This window comes from Miscanthus floridulus, chromosome 11 (assembly GCF_019320115.1).
Source record: "Miscanthus floridulus cultivar M001 chromosome 11, ASM1932011v1, whole genome shotgun sequence".
In the NCBI taxonomy this organism is placed as follows: Eukaryota; Viridiplantae; Streptophyta; class Magnoliopsida; order Poales; family Poaceae; genus Miscanthus; species Miscanthus floridulus.
The window spans coordinates 100,162,473-100,175,167 of record NC_089590.1 but is presented as its reverse complement, the minus strand read 5'-3'; the positions used below and the strand labels follow the sequence as shown (position 1 = coordinate 100,175,167).

The following is a 12,695-nucleotide window of genomic DNA, read 5'->3' as shown; positions in this document are numbered from 1 at the left end:
TGAAATCATGTTCTCTGGTTATTATAGCACAGATCCGAACTCCGAAGCCTGAAGAAGTCCTCCCAAATAATGAACTCTACGATGTCTGGTTTTGAAATTTGATAATGCTATTCTCAGGGCGTCCATCTAGATGGACCGATCTGCACTGCTGTAGGGTTGACATGGCGGACTAGAGGGGGTAATAGTCCTTTTCTAAAATTAATCGCACCGGATAACCAAAACAAATACAGAATTGAAACTATCGGTCTAATCAAGGCTACACCCCTCTATCTAAGTTCTCAAGCACCTTAAAAAGATCCTAATTAGGCAACAAAGTTATCGGGATAGCTAGAACTCACCTAACCAATCTAGCTTGCAAGGTCACACAAATCTATGCAACTAGTACTTCACACAACCGAGGAAGCTTCTACACAATCTAGTAAGCAAAAGCACAAAGCCACCTAAGCTCACTAGCAATGTACAATAACAAGGCAACTAATGCCGAATTAGAGAGCACAAAATACTTAGCTACACAAACTAAGCAATGTAATTAACAAGGTTACTAAAACCAAATTAGTTATGCAAGGGAGCTACTTCTATGCTACACAAGCAAGAAGGTAACTAGCAAGCTACACAAGCTAACTAATTACAAGAGCAACTACACAAGCACAATGTATATAAAAGTAATTACAAGGTTGTGTCAGGAGGATGCAAACCAACGGGAAGATAAGGATGATACGATGATTTTATCTTGAGGTTCACGTGCTTGCCAATATGTTCGTCCCCGTTGTGTCGACCGCTCACTTGGTGGTTCCATGGCTAATTGGCATCACCCGCCAAGCCCACACGTCGGGCACCACAAGAACCTATCCCAAAAGTGAGGGTAACTCAATGACACGCTCTACTAGAGTTGCTCTTCGCGATCCCCACGGGGCGAGCACAATCCCCCTCATAAATCCTCCTCTAGAGCACCGCATAATCTTCTTGTGTGTTTCAATGGAGTCACAAGCCAATAAGTCGTCTAGGAGGTGGCAACCTCCAAGAGTAACAAGCACCACCAACTTGCAACTCGATCACCTACTATCACTCGATGCAACACACTAGAATCACTCACTCACTCGATCGGATGATAACTATCAAGTGCAAGTGAGTTATAGGGCTCCCAAACACACCTACACAAGCCACTAAGGCTCAAGGGTGCTCAGCTACCAGCTCAAGGCCGGCCACAACTTCTATTTATAGCCCACGGGCTAAACTAGCAGTTACCCCTTCACTGGACTGAAATCGCAGCGACCGGATGCGTCGATCGTGATGATCGAACGCACCAGGCCCTGCATCCGGTCACTCATGGCCGACCACGTGTCGCCTGGATTCAACCAGGGCCGCTTGATCCCAACGGTTGGCTCTACGCGCCAACAGTCTAAGAGTGACCGGACTTGCCGAAGGATGACCTAACGCGCGCAACCGGCATCCGCTCGCGCGCCCCTGCGTGCCACAGAGCCAAGGACTGGACACGCCTCTGCCTTGACCTGACGTTGCGCCACGTGGAGTCAGGTCAACTCTAGAGACTACCCCAAGAGGGATTTTGACGATCGGACGCGTCCATTCGCATATGATCGGACGCATCGCGGCGTCCGCTTCTCTCTACCTCGCATGCTAGCCCTACGTCAGCGTACGTCAGCAATGATCGGACACAGGAGCATCATGTTCGATCACCTCCAGGCTCCAGCGTTCAATCATCAAGACCGAGGCCACGCCACTTTAGCTAACACTGACCAAACGCGCAGGTCCTGCCAAGGCCAGCGTCTGGTCACCTCCAGAGACCTCTTTTCGCCTCTTTTTCTTCATCGAGTTGATCCACAATAACTCCAACTTCTTTTCTTTTGTAAATGTGCCAACACCACTAAGTGTACACCACCATATGTATGTGTGTTAGCTTTTCACAAACATTTTTCAAGGAGTTAATCACTCAATTCACCAAGCCACTCAATCCTAACACGTATACAAAGTTAGATCGCTCAAGTGGCACTAGATGATCGATATGCAAACAAGTTTGCTCCTCTTGATAGTACGGCCATCTATCCTAAATCCGGTCATAAACTTCTCTACACACCTATGACCGGTGAAATGAAATTCCCTAAGGTTACACATTTGCCTTGTGCATTCTATTCTATCTCCTCCGATGTTGATGCAACACATACACCAACCAATCACAAGTGATATGATCCACTTCATATCATCACGTGATCGTATTGGTTCATCGATCTTGACCTCACTTGCTCTTCACTGTTACTTTGGTCCATCGACGCCAAAGTCATCACTCAACTTGTCATTCACACTTATAACCGGTCCGTCGAGCCAAGCCTCATCATGATCTTCTCCACCTTGGTCACTTGACTCAATATCATGTCTTAAAGGTCCTAATATGGCTAGAGGGGGATGAATAGCCTATTTAAAAATCTACAAATCGACTAGAGCAATTTGATTAGTATAACAAATAGCAAAATGCAAACTTGCTCTAGCTCTACAAGGGTTACAAGCCACCTATCCAACAATTCTAGTTGTTGTGATCACTAGGCACACAATTTACTAGGTCACTACTCACTAAGAGCTCTCACAATTATTATACTAAAGAGCTTCACTAGATGAACTTAATCCACAAAACAAGCGCTCAATTTTAGCTACACTAAAGAGCTTGTTATAGCTAGTTTGCGAAAATGTAAATGAGTAAGTGAGGTGATTATACCACCGTGTAGAGGAGTGAACCAATCACAAGATGAATACTTTATCAATCACCGGGAGAATACCAAAGAGCAAGAGACAATCAATTTTCTCCTGAGGTTCACGTGCTTGCCAACACGCTACGTCCCCGTTGTGTCGACCAACACTTGGTGGTTCGACGTCTAAGAGGTGTTGCATGAACCTCGTCCACACAATTAGATACCACAAGAACCTATCCACAAGTGAGGTAACTCAATGACACGAGCAGTCCACTAGAGTTACCTTTCGGCGCTCTGCTAGGGAAGGTACAAACCCCCTCACAATCACCGGAGATGGCCACAAACAATCACCAACTCGTACCAATCCTCCTCCGCTGCTCCAAGCTGTCTAGGTGGTGGCAACCACCAAGAGAAACAAGTAAATCCCGTAGCGAAACACAAATATCAAGTGCCTCTAGATGCAATCGCTCAAGCAATGCACTTGGATTCTCTCACAATCTCCCAATGATGATGGATCAATGATGGAGATGAGTGGGAGGGTTTTTGCTAAGCTCACAAGGTTGCTATGTCAATGCAAATGGCCAAGAGAGTGAGCTAGAGCCGGCCATAGAGCTTAAATAGAAGCTCCCACAAAATAGAGCCATTGTACCCCTTCACTGGGCACAACACGGGGTGACCGGACGCTCCGGTCAGATCGACCGGACGTAGGACCCAAGCGTCCGGTTGCCCGATGCTTGCCACGTGTCATTGGCTTCAAACGCCGATTGCCCGATCTCAACGGTCAAGTGATGACCGGATGCGTCAGTTAGAAAGGGACCGGACGCAGGACCCCAGCGTCCAGTCGTTTCCAGTAAGGTTCCAAACGTGAAATTTCACGACTGGACGCGTCCGATCATGCTCGACCGGACTCACTCGGCGTCCGATCACTCAATGTTTCCTCTGTGCGCCTCACGTCAGCGTACGTCAGCACTGACTAGACGCACCCGGCCAGCGTCTGGTCACTCTTTGCGCCAGTGTCCAGTCACAAGACCGAGATGCGTGCTCACAGCTGCTACTGATCAGACTCAGGACCCAACGTCCGATCACTGTGCTACCAGCGTCCGGTCACTCTGTGAACCCATGTCTTTTCTGTATAGGACGTCGGTGGCACCGTCGTACTATCCGCACTCTACGGGCAGACACTCCATCGGTGAAGTTTCTAACCCTTGCTCAAATGTGCCAACCACCAAGTGTATCACCTTGTGCACATGTGTTAGCATATTTTCACAAAACATTTTCAAGGGTGTTAGCACTCCACTAGATCATAAATGCATATGCAATGAGTTAAAGCATCTAGTGGCACTTTGATAACCGCATTTTAATATGAGTTTTACCACTCTTAATAGTATGGCTATCGATCCTAAATATGATCACACTCACTAAGTGTCTCGATCACTTAAAATAAAATGGCTCCTACTATTTATACCTTTGCCTTGAGCCTTTTGTTTTTTTTTCTTTCTTCTTTTCCAAGTTCAAGCATTTGATCATCACCATGCCATCACCATCATCATGATCTTTACCATTGCTTCATCACTTAGAGTAGTGCTACCTATCTCATAATCACTTTGATAAACTAGGTTAGCACTTAGGGTTTCATCAATTAACCAAAACCAAACTAGAGCTTTCAATGTCTTATATGCAATGAGCTCATTTATCACGTATGTGAGCCTTGCAACATATCCAAGACATTTCACCTCTATGGCATAGATTGCTTATACATGATGTACTTGTGGACTAATCACCTGTGTATCTCAATCAAACACATATTAGTCCACCTAAGGTTGTTACTCAATTACAAAACCAAACAAGGACCTTTCAACTGCTCACCTATGTTGCGCGTCGCACGCCCTCGCCCCACTCTGCCTCGCTGCTGCCGCCTTCCCCACTCGCAACCGCGCCTTGATAATCATGTGTGCGACCATGCCCGTAGCGGCCACCCCAACATGCTTGGGCCTCTAGCCAGCCTTCCTTCCACCAGATCCACTTCATGGCGAGAGATCTGGCGGTGGCAAGGGCTATGGCGCTAGCTGCGAAGGTTGTGAGGGCTCAGTCTCGCATGGAGCCTAGGATACCGATGGCCACAAAGGGGGTTCCTGTCGGCCTCGCGGTAGGCAAAATAGATCTGGTCGATGGTGGTGACGTCGCGGCTACTTCCGGTGAACTCCACACGCCAACGAGCCTCCACTCTCATAAGCAGCAAGGAGATGTTGCGCTGAAAGCGAATGTTGCAAGCGTATGTTTCAATTGTTTTAGATGTTTCAGATGTATGTTGCAAGTGTTTTGTATGGATGTTGCTATCAACGAGATATCGTCGATAGTCCACCGAGGGGTATACCCACAATGGTAGATTGTGTGCTGGAGGTGCGCGTGATCAAGAACTAGATGGCTACAGAGACATGATTTAGACATGTTCAGGTCGTCAATGCGATCTAGCACCTTATGTCATGTGTTCTGCTGGATTGTATTGATTGCAATGAGATGAGATTATGAGATCATTCTAGGCTAAGCTCAGGATTTGTATCTAGGTGCCGACTAGGGGACCCCTGCCCCTCCTTATATACTCTAGAGGGGTATGGTTACAAAAAAAATATCTCAGTCGACTTTATGGTAGATATTCTATTTGGATTACAACATCTATAAGAGTCCTAGTAAATCATATCTTCTACCATCTTATGGTACCCGGGGATATATCCCCCACAGTTGCAAAAGTAGATCAGGATTTTGCACATGTTGCAATGGCTATACACTTATGTTGTAAGCGTTTGTTCTCAAAATGTTTCATTTGTTTTTTTACGCACGTTGCAAGTGTGTTTATCTGGATGTTGCATATGTTTCACACATATGTTGCAAGTGTTTCATCTGGATGTTGCATTTGTTTTTGCAATTGCTTTTTTTAAGTGTTTTTAAGTATTTTTGTAAGTGTTTCATATGCATGTTTTAAGTGTTTTACCTGTCTGTAGACGTATATTGCAAATGTTTCATCTCAATACTTTAAAAGCAAATCAGATACCGAACATGCTGCAATGGACCCACCTCTCGTAGCAGCTGCATGAGAATTAGATGGGGGGAGAGTGCTCCCCGCGCCTGGTATGGCGGCGCGGATGACGTCTGGGCGCGCGAAAACGCTGGCGCAGGGCGAGGCCGTGCTGGCGCTGGCGCGGACTGCAGGTGCGCGCGGGAAACGAAGTGTAGGCGCCGGCATCTGTTTGAAATTTGAGGCGGCGAACCACGACGATCAAAGAGGCAAAAGATGCTCTTTCCTTGGGTTGGTTGGCCGGAAGTCTGATGTGGCAGCAGGGCAAACCGCGTTGGGTTCTCTATTGGCCTGCTGTGCCAGAAGCACACTAGAGCAGACGCGGCTGGCCCAGCCGGCCAGGCCTGCCAAGTGGAGTGGGCTGAGAATGCATACACGCTACACGACCATGTAAGTTTCGGCCCATTGTATCCGATGCTTATGTGCCAAAAACCAGAGCGTGGTTTTCAATTCAAAAGAACCTCGTATTAGTCAAGCAAGGCCAGAAAAAAAAAGGTTTCTTCCCGGATTAGCACAAGCACAACACAGTGGAGCTAGCATGAGTGTGTATCAGGCCATCGCTAGCTTGGTCACAGTTGAGGCCAAGAATACGAACACGATGCTTACGAAGCTGATCTGAACAATCGTGTCTAGCACTTGACATAAAACGGCAACATAATCCTGCAAAAGTTGTAACGAGACGTGATGATTATTCAAGCGCGTATTCCCCGAGACTCGGAGCTGCATGTAAAGCCTATGGAACTGCACGACTCCATCACTATTCACCATCACTCTTGTACTCCGATCCCGAAAAGAGTGCAATTTCTAGATTAAACCAAGTAAAAAAAAATCAATTAAACTAAATTTATAGAAAATAGTACTAATATTTATGTTTCCAAATAGATAGATAAAAATAAGTTTCATAATTAATCTAATAATATTTATTCGATACGATAGTATGTTCTACATAGACTTAGTTGACTCGTAAAAACAAGAATTGCACTTTTTCGAGATGGGGGAGAGTATATTATATACTATTCCTTCTGTTCTAAAACAAATACACATATCGCATTGTATTTCGAGGAGTCAAATGTTTTCAATTTTGACTAAATATATTAGAAAATGTTCGAGATGTGATGATGATTGAAGCTCTAACTCCCCGTTATCTGGAGGCGCCGAAGCTGCCTGTAAAGCAAAACTACACATCGTTTGACTCCATATTCACTGTCACTAGTGTACTCCTTCCAATCCAAAAAAGAGTGCAATTTCTAGATTGAACCAAGTTAATTCTTTTGGATTCACTAAATCTATAAAAGAATATACTAACACCTATGTCTACAAATAGATTTATATAAAATTAAATTTTATAACTAATTTAATGATACTTATTTGGTATGATAGTATTTTTTTACATATATTTAGTTGACTCGTCTAAAATGAGACCTGCACCTTTTTTATACAAAAGGAGTATATTATATACTACTAGATCTGTCCTGTCTAAAGTGTGACTAAATGTATTAGAAAATATACTTATATTTTATGATAACAAATAATTATCATTAAATTAAGATTAATCATGGAGTGTATTTTTATAGTAAATTATATATTAGAGATACAAAGATCAATGTTTTTTCTATAATTTTCTAAAAATTATTTACTCCACCTAAAACGAGATATGTATTTATTTTGTGATGGATGGAAGTGAGGTGCTACGTCCATTGGGCGGCGGCACTTCCGTCTGCGGCCAGCTCCCTCCCGCGGGGCCCTCTGCCTCACCGCCGCCGGAATAGCCAGCTGGACCCAGGTGGCCACGAGAAGGGCGGTGGTAGGGCCTTTCTCCGACGGCGTTGCGGATTTGGCAGAGCAGCGCGGCTTCGGCGCAATGGGGCGAGGCGGTGGGCTCCCAGAGCGGCACGGGCGCTGCTCCGACTCTCTAGTGGCCCCAGGAACAGTGGTGGAGCTTCGGCCAGCGGATCTAGTTCTCCCCTGGACGGATTTGCGAGGGGCGGACGGATCCGGTGGTCCAAGCCTGATGGCGGTGCAGGCTGTCTCCAGTGACGAATCCGGCAGCCTGGTGGCCTGATCCATCGATATGGTGGCCGGATCCGGCGATCGGCGGTGGATGCGGCGTTTCTCCGACGTGATGGCCGAGACGGAGGCGTCCGGACTTGTGCTCACGGCCGCGGAGGCCGAGGAAGCGACCGAGGGTTTGGCGGTTGGTGGTGCTGATCTGCTTGTGAGGTGAAGGCGTCGCAGAGGGAGAGGTGGGTGTAGGGCTTCGGCATGCCATCGCCGTTGCGCGTTCCATTCCTCGACGACAACGACAACATGACTAATTTTGGAGGACCGTGGTTTGATTTGGCAGGGCATTCCTTCGGAGCGGATGGTCGGTCTGCTTTCGTCTTCCGGGCGACTATGTGCAGGGAGTTTGGCGACATTTGGTAGGCTGCGGTCATTCGGGACTGGCGCTGCAGTGGACGGTCACGCGTGTCTGTGACTTATTCGTTGCGACTGTGACTACCATCTGGAGGCAATCTTCTCTGATGCGCCGTCTCGGAATGTTGGTGGTGTGGTCTAGAGCCTCGTTGAATATCTTTGGTCTTCGACGGCAGGGGGTTGTCCTCATTCTTTGTAGCTTCTTGGGGGCAACATGTGGAGGCTGGTGTCTAGCGGGTCAGCAACGACCTCTGGCCGGCGCTGCAGTGACAAGCCACGCATGCCAGTGGCTCGATCATTGCGGTTGCGATGTCCTGCTAGCCGCTGCTCTTTGCAGTCGCTGTCTCAGTGACAGGTCTCGATTGGCGATGGCCTCTTCGGTGCGACGGCGGTGGCCCTTCTATGGTGAGGTAGTGAGGTGGGCTTTCAGGTTAAGGCCTTGCTTCGTGGTGAAGCTGACATTGGCGATGTCTTTGACGCCGTTTTTCTCGTTGGGGGCTTTGTTGTGAAGTCCATCTCCATTTCGCTTAGGGTCTTCGATTGAAAACCTCGAATGGATTTTTTCGTTCAGCGTTGGCGACATCCGAGGACGCTGTTTCCTCCACGGAGGCATCGTTTTGGAGGATCCCCTTCCCACCATGGATGTTGCTACAGCTTGTCTGGTGGCCCTTACTGCTAGTGCAGGGTTCAAAGCTTGTTGGGGTGGTTCTTTTGGTTGTCGTTGTGGCTGTGTGGTGATGTTTTTGTGTGTTTATCTTCTCTGTCAATACATAGACCGACAGTTAACCTGTCGGTTCTCTTTTTTTTTTGAAAAAAAAGTCGACTGAAGGCAGCAACGGCTAACCACGACAGCACATCGAGTGCCCCCTCCTCTTCGTGGCGACCATCGAGTGCCTTTCGCTGCCCACACCCAACACGCACCCCGTGCTGCGCGGCGCGTAACCACCGGCCGGCCCGTTGCCCACGGCGACGTCGGCGAATTCGAAAGCCGAGCCCCTGCCCTCCTTAAGTCCTGAGCTCATGCGCCGGCCGCGCCGCAGTAACTGTGAGCTGCTTGGCTCGCTAGGCTCCCCGCGAGGTGCCCCGGGCCCCTGCACATGAACACAGTGAATGCACGCGCGAGGCTCCCGTCCCCGTTCGTCCTCCGCGCTCGGGCGGCCGCGCCACGACGTCGCGCGCTATAAATACTCGCGCACCGACCACGTACCGCACTCGCAGCTCCACGGCCAGGCACGCACCATCATACACACTCACTCGTGCTCGCTACGTCAAGCCACCGTTGTCTTCCCTACCTCTCGGGTGCTTTTTCGTTCTGATCCATGATCACACGTCGATCACATCATCACCGGCGCCAGTGACATGATAGCACTAGTGCAGTAGTGTTCAACCGCGCCGTCAGCTACGAGAACAATGCAGCTTTCCGCCAGGCTCCTGCGCGTCCTCGCCTTCCTCCTTGCCGCCCTGCCGTCGTACGCGGACTCGGCCGCCGCGATCGGCACGGCGCGTGGCGGCGACGACAGTCCGTCCCCGCCGTGCTCGCCGGCGGACCGGGCGGCGCTGCTGGGCTTCAAGGCGAGCGTGTCCGAGGACACGACGGGCATCCTGGCGACGTGGGCGGGCGGCGACTGCTGCGGCGCGTGGGAGGGCGTGACCTGCGACGCCGCCACGGGGCGGGTCGTGGCACTGCAGCTGGAGGCGCCGCCACCCAAGTCGCGGCACTACATGCAGGGCGCGCTGTCGCCGTCCCTCGGCGGGCTCGAGTTCCTGGAGTCCCTGGTGGTCCGCGACATGGCCAGGATCGGGGGCGCCATCCCGGCGGCGCTGTCGCGGCTGCCGCGGCTCAGGCAGCTCTACCTTGAGGGCAACATGCTGTCCGGGCCCGTCCCGGGGAGCCTCGGCGGGCTGCGGTCGCTCCAGTACCTGTCGCTCGCGGGCAACCGGCTGGACGGGCAGCTGCCGCCGGAGCTCGGTGCCGTCTCCGGCCTGGAGCAGATCAACGTCGCCCGGAACTGCTTCTCCGGCGCGGTGCCTCCAAGCTACGTGAACCTGTCTAGGCTGGCGTACCTTGATCTCGGCAGCAACCTCTTCTCCGGCGCCGTGCCCGGGTTTCTTGGCCAGTTCAGGAACCTGGCCTTGCTGGACCTCAGCAACAACAGCTTCTCCGGCGAGATACCGGCCTCGCTCTGCACCCTGCACAGCCTGACGGATCTGTCGCTGAGCCATAACAAGCTCGGTGGCCAGATTCCGCCGCAGATGGGCACCCTCCGGTCTCTGAACTCTCTGGCCATGGATGGAAACATGCTTGTAGGCTCCATTCCGGCATCACTCCTCGGCCTGCAGAAGCTGTGGTACCTGAACCTGTCAGGAAATGGGCTCTCCGGTCCACTCCCCACCGGTGCTGGCAACGCCTTGCCTTCCATGGTATCCATGGACCTCTCCCACAACCGTCTCACCGGTGACATTGGCCAGCTGTTCAGAAGCTTGTCAACAGCAGCTAGCCACGGCAACAGGACTACTACTCCACAGATTGTTCTTGCCCAGAAGCTAGAGCACCTGGACGTGTCGAAGAACAGGATCACCGGTGCACTGCCTGACTTCGCCCGCGGCGCCGGGCTCAGGTGGCTTGACATCTCGAGCAACGCCATGGGCGGCCAGATACCGAGCTCGGTCTCCAAGCTGAGCGGCCTGGAGAGGCTGGACGTGTCCAGGAACCACGTCAGGGGCACCATCCCTGCGTCCATGGCGGAGATGGTGCGCCTGCGGTGGCTGGACCTGTCGACGAACGAGCTCGTCGGGAGGATACCGGACAACTTCACGAGACTGACGGGTGTGCGGCACGCGAGCTTTAGGGGCAACAGGCTGTGCGGGCAGATACCGCAGGCCAGGCCGTTCAACCTGTTCCGTGCGGCCGCGTACGAGCACAACCTGTGTCTGTGCGGCAAGCCATTGCCGCCGTGCAGGAAGATACGGTGACACGGGATGGCATGGCAGGATGCAAGGTGACGAGCCAAAAGAAGTCGTGTCCACTGCTGGTGCAGCCTGCGAAGGGCGTGGATGGAAAGATGGAAATGTTCGGTTGTTAAATTAGTTTGGATTAGAGTACCTCTGTGTGTTTTTCTTTCAATGCAAAGTCCAGTTCATCAGAGCATTTCTTTGTGAGTCTGAATGCAAAGTTGTGTAATCGTGTTAGGAAAGAAGTGCAAAAGAAGACAAGCTTTGATATGTACGTAGCGTAAGTCTGAGGGTCATATTTGTTGCAATTCTAGTCAATTTTCGTTATAATTTAATTCAGAAAAAAAACACAACGCGGGTTATAACATGGTTCTTCCTAATCCACCAAAGTCATCAAGTCAAATTCCTATACTTAATCATGTCCCCGGAGCTCCCGGTATCGATTTTAATTAGACTTTGAATCGGTTTAAAGATAAATTGTCTAAATCCACCGAGGAGAGCTTGGGACGTAGCAGGACCACATATCGTAAGCCGTACCCATACCCTTCACATTTTGATTTCACGAAAGCACCTGATGATTGGAGGGTACTGGATTTTTATAAATTCAGTGGTGATGACAGTAGATCATCTATGGAGCATATTAGCACGTTTCTTGCTCAAATAGGCAAAGTTAGTAATTTAGATTTCATGAATGTTTGTCATTTTCTTTTCTCTCTTACTGGTACAACTTTTACATGGTTTACTTCATTACCGTATTGTTCTATTGGTTCTCGCGGGCTCAATTAGAAGAGAAATTCCGTGCTCACTTTATAGTGGAGTCCATGAAACTAGATTGTCTCACCTTACATAGGTTTGTCAAGAGCGTGATGAGTCCGTTCTTGATTTTGTTAAACGTTTTAGAGACATTAAGAACCGATGTTTCCATTTGATGATTTCTAAAAGAGACCTCACTGATTTGTGTTTTGCTGGTTTCCATTCTAGCATTAGAGAAAAACTTGAGCATTATGAGTTTCTTAATGATAACCAATTATTGTCAAAAGGCTGTAGCGGTTGAATCTCGTTTAAAAGAATCTCGTGACGTTCATAGGTCTCATCGTTCAACTATGCATGTCGTAGAAAGCTATTTTGATAGCTCGGACGATGAAGATAAAGAATGCTATGTTGCTGAATTTGTGTGGTCAACGCAAAACAAATTGGTTGTTCTTCTCTCAAGCTGATTCACAAAAATCGGAACGAAGAAGTTAAATTTACTTTTGATTTTTCTAAATGTGATCGAATCTTTGATGAATTGCTTAAATTCGGTTATCTTAGAATTAATTATACATTGCCATCAGCTGATGAGGAGTGGAAGGGCTCGTGTCCCCTTCGTCGCACCACTGGATCTACCCCTGTTGACGCTGCTAAGGTCCGTGCAGTTCTGACAGACGAACCCTGAGTCATGGCAGATTCGATCAGATCATTAGAAGGAAACACATTCAGGATGTCTTCCTATCATGTTTGATCATCTACATTTCATGGAAGCGCCCAAGGTTGAGAACTGTGAAACTCCTTCAAAT

General features: G+C 49.2%; 1 protein-coding gene across 1 annotated transcript; it reads left to right on the top strand.

Annotated features, from left to right (window-relative positions):
* Nucleotides 1-9,422: 9,422 nt before the first annotated feature.
* LOC136494691 (DNA damage-repair/toleration protein DRT100-like) lies at nucleotides 9,423-11,424 on the top strand. Its single transcript, XM_066490860.1, has one exon. The coding sequence runs from the start codon at nucleotides 9,598-9,600 to the stop codon at nucleotides 11,158-11,160; it is 1,563 nt and encodes a 520-aa protein (XP_066346957.1). The 5' UTR covers nucleotides 9,423-9,597; the 3' UTR covers nucleotides 11,161-11,424.
* Nucleotides 11,425-12,695: the final 1,271 nt, after the last annotated feature.

Excerpts from the sequence above, each read along its gene's own strand:
- LOC136494691 (XM_066490860.1), top strand. The coding sequence starts at position 9,598 with ATGCAGCTTTCCGCCAGGCTCCTGCGCGTCCTCGCCTTCCTCCTTGCC.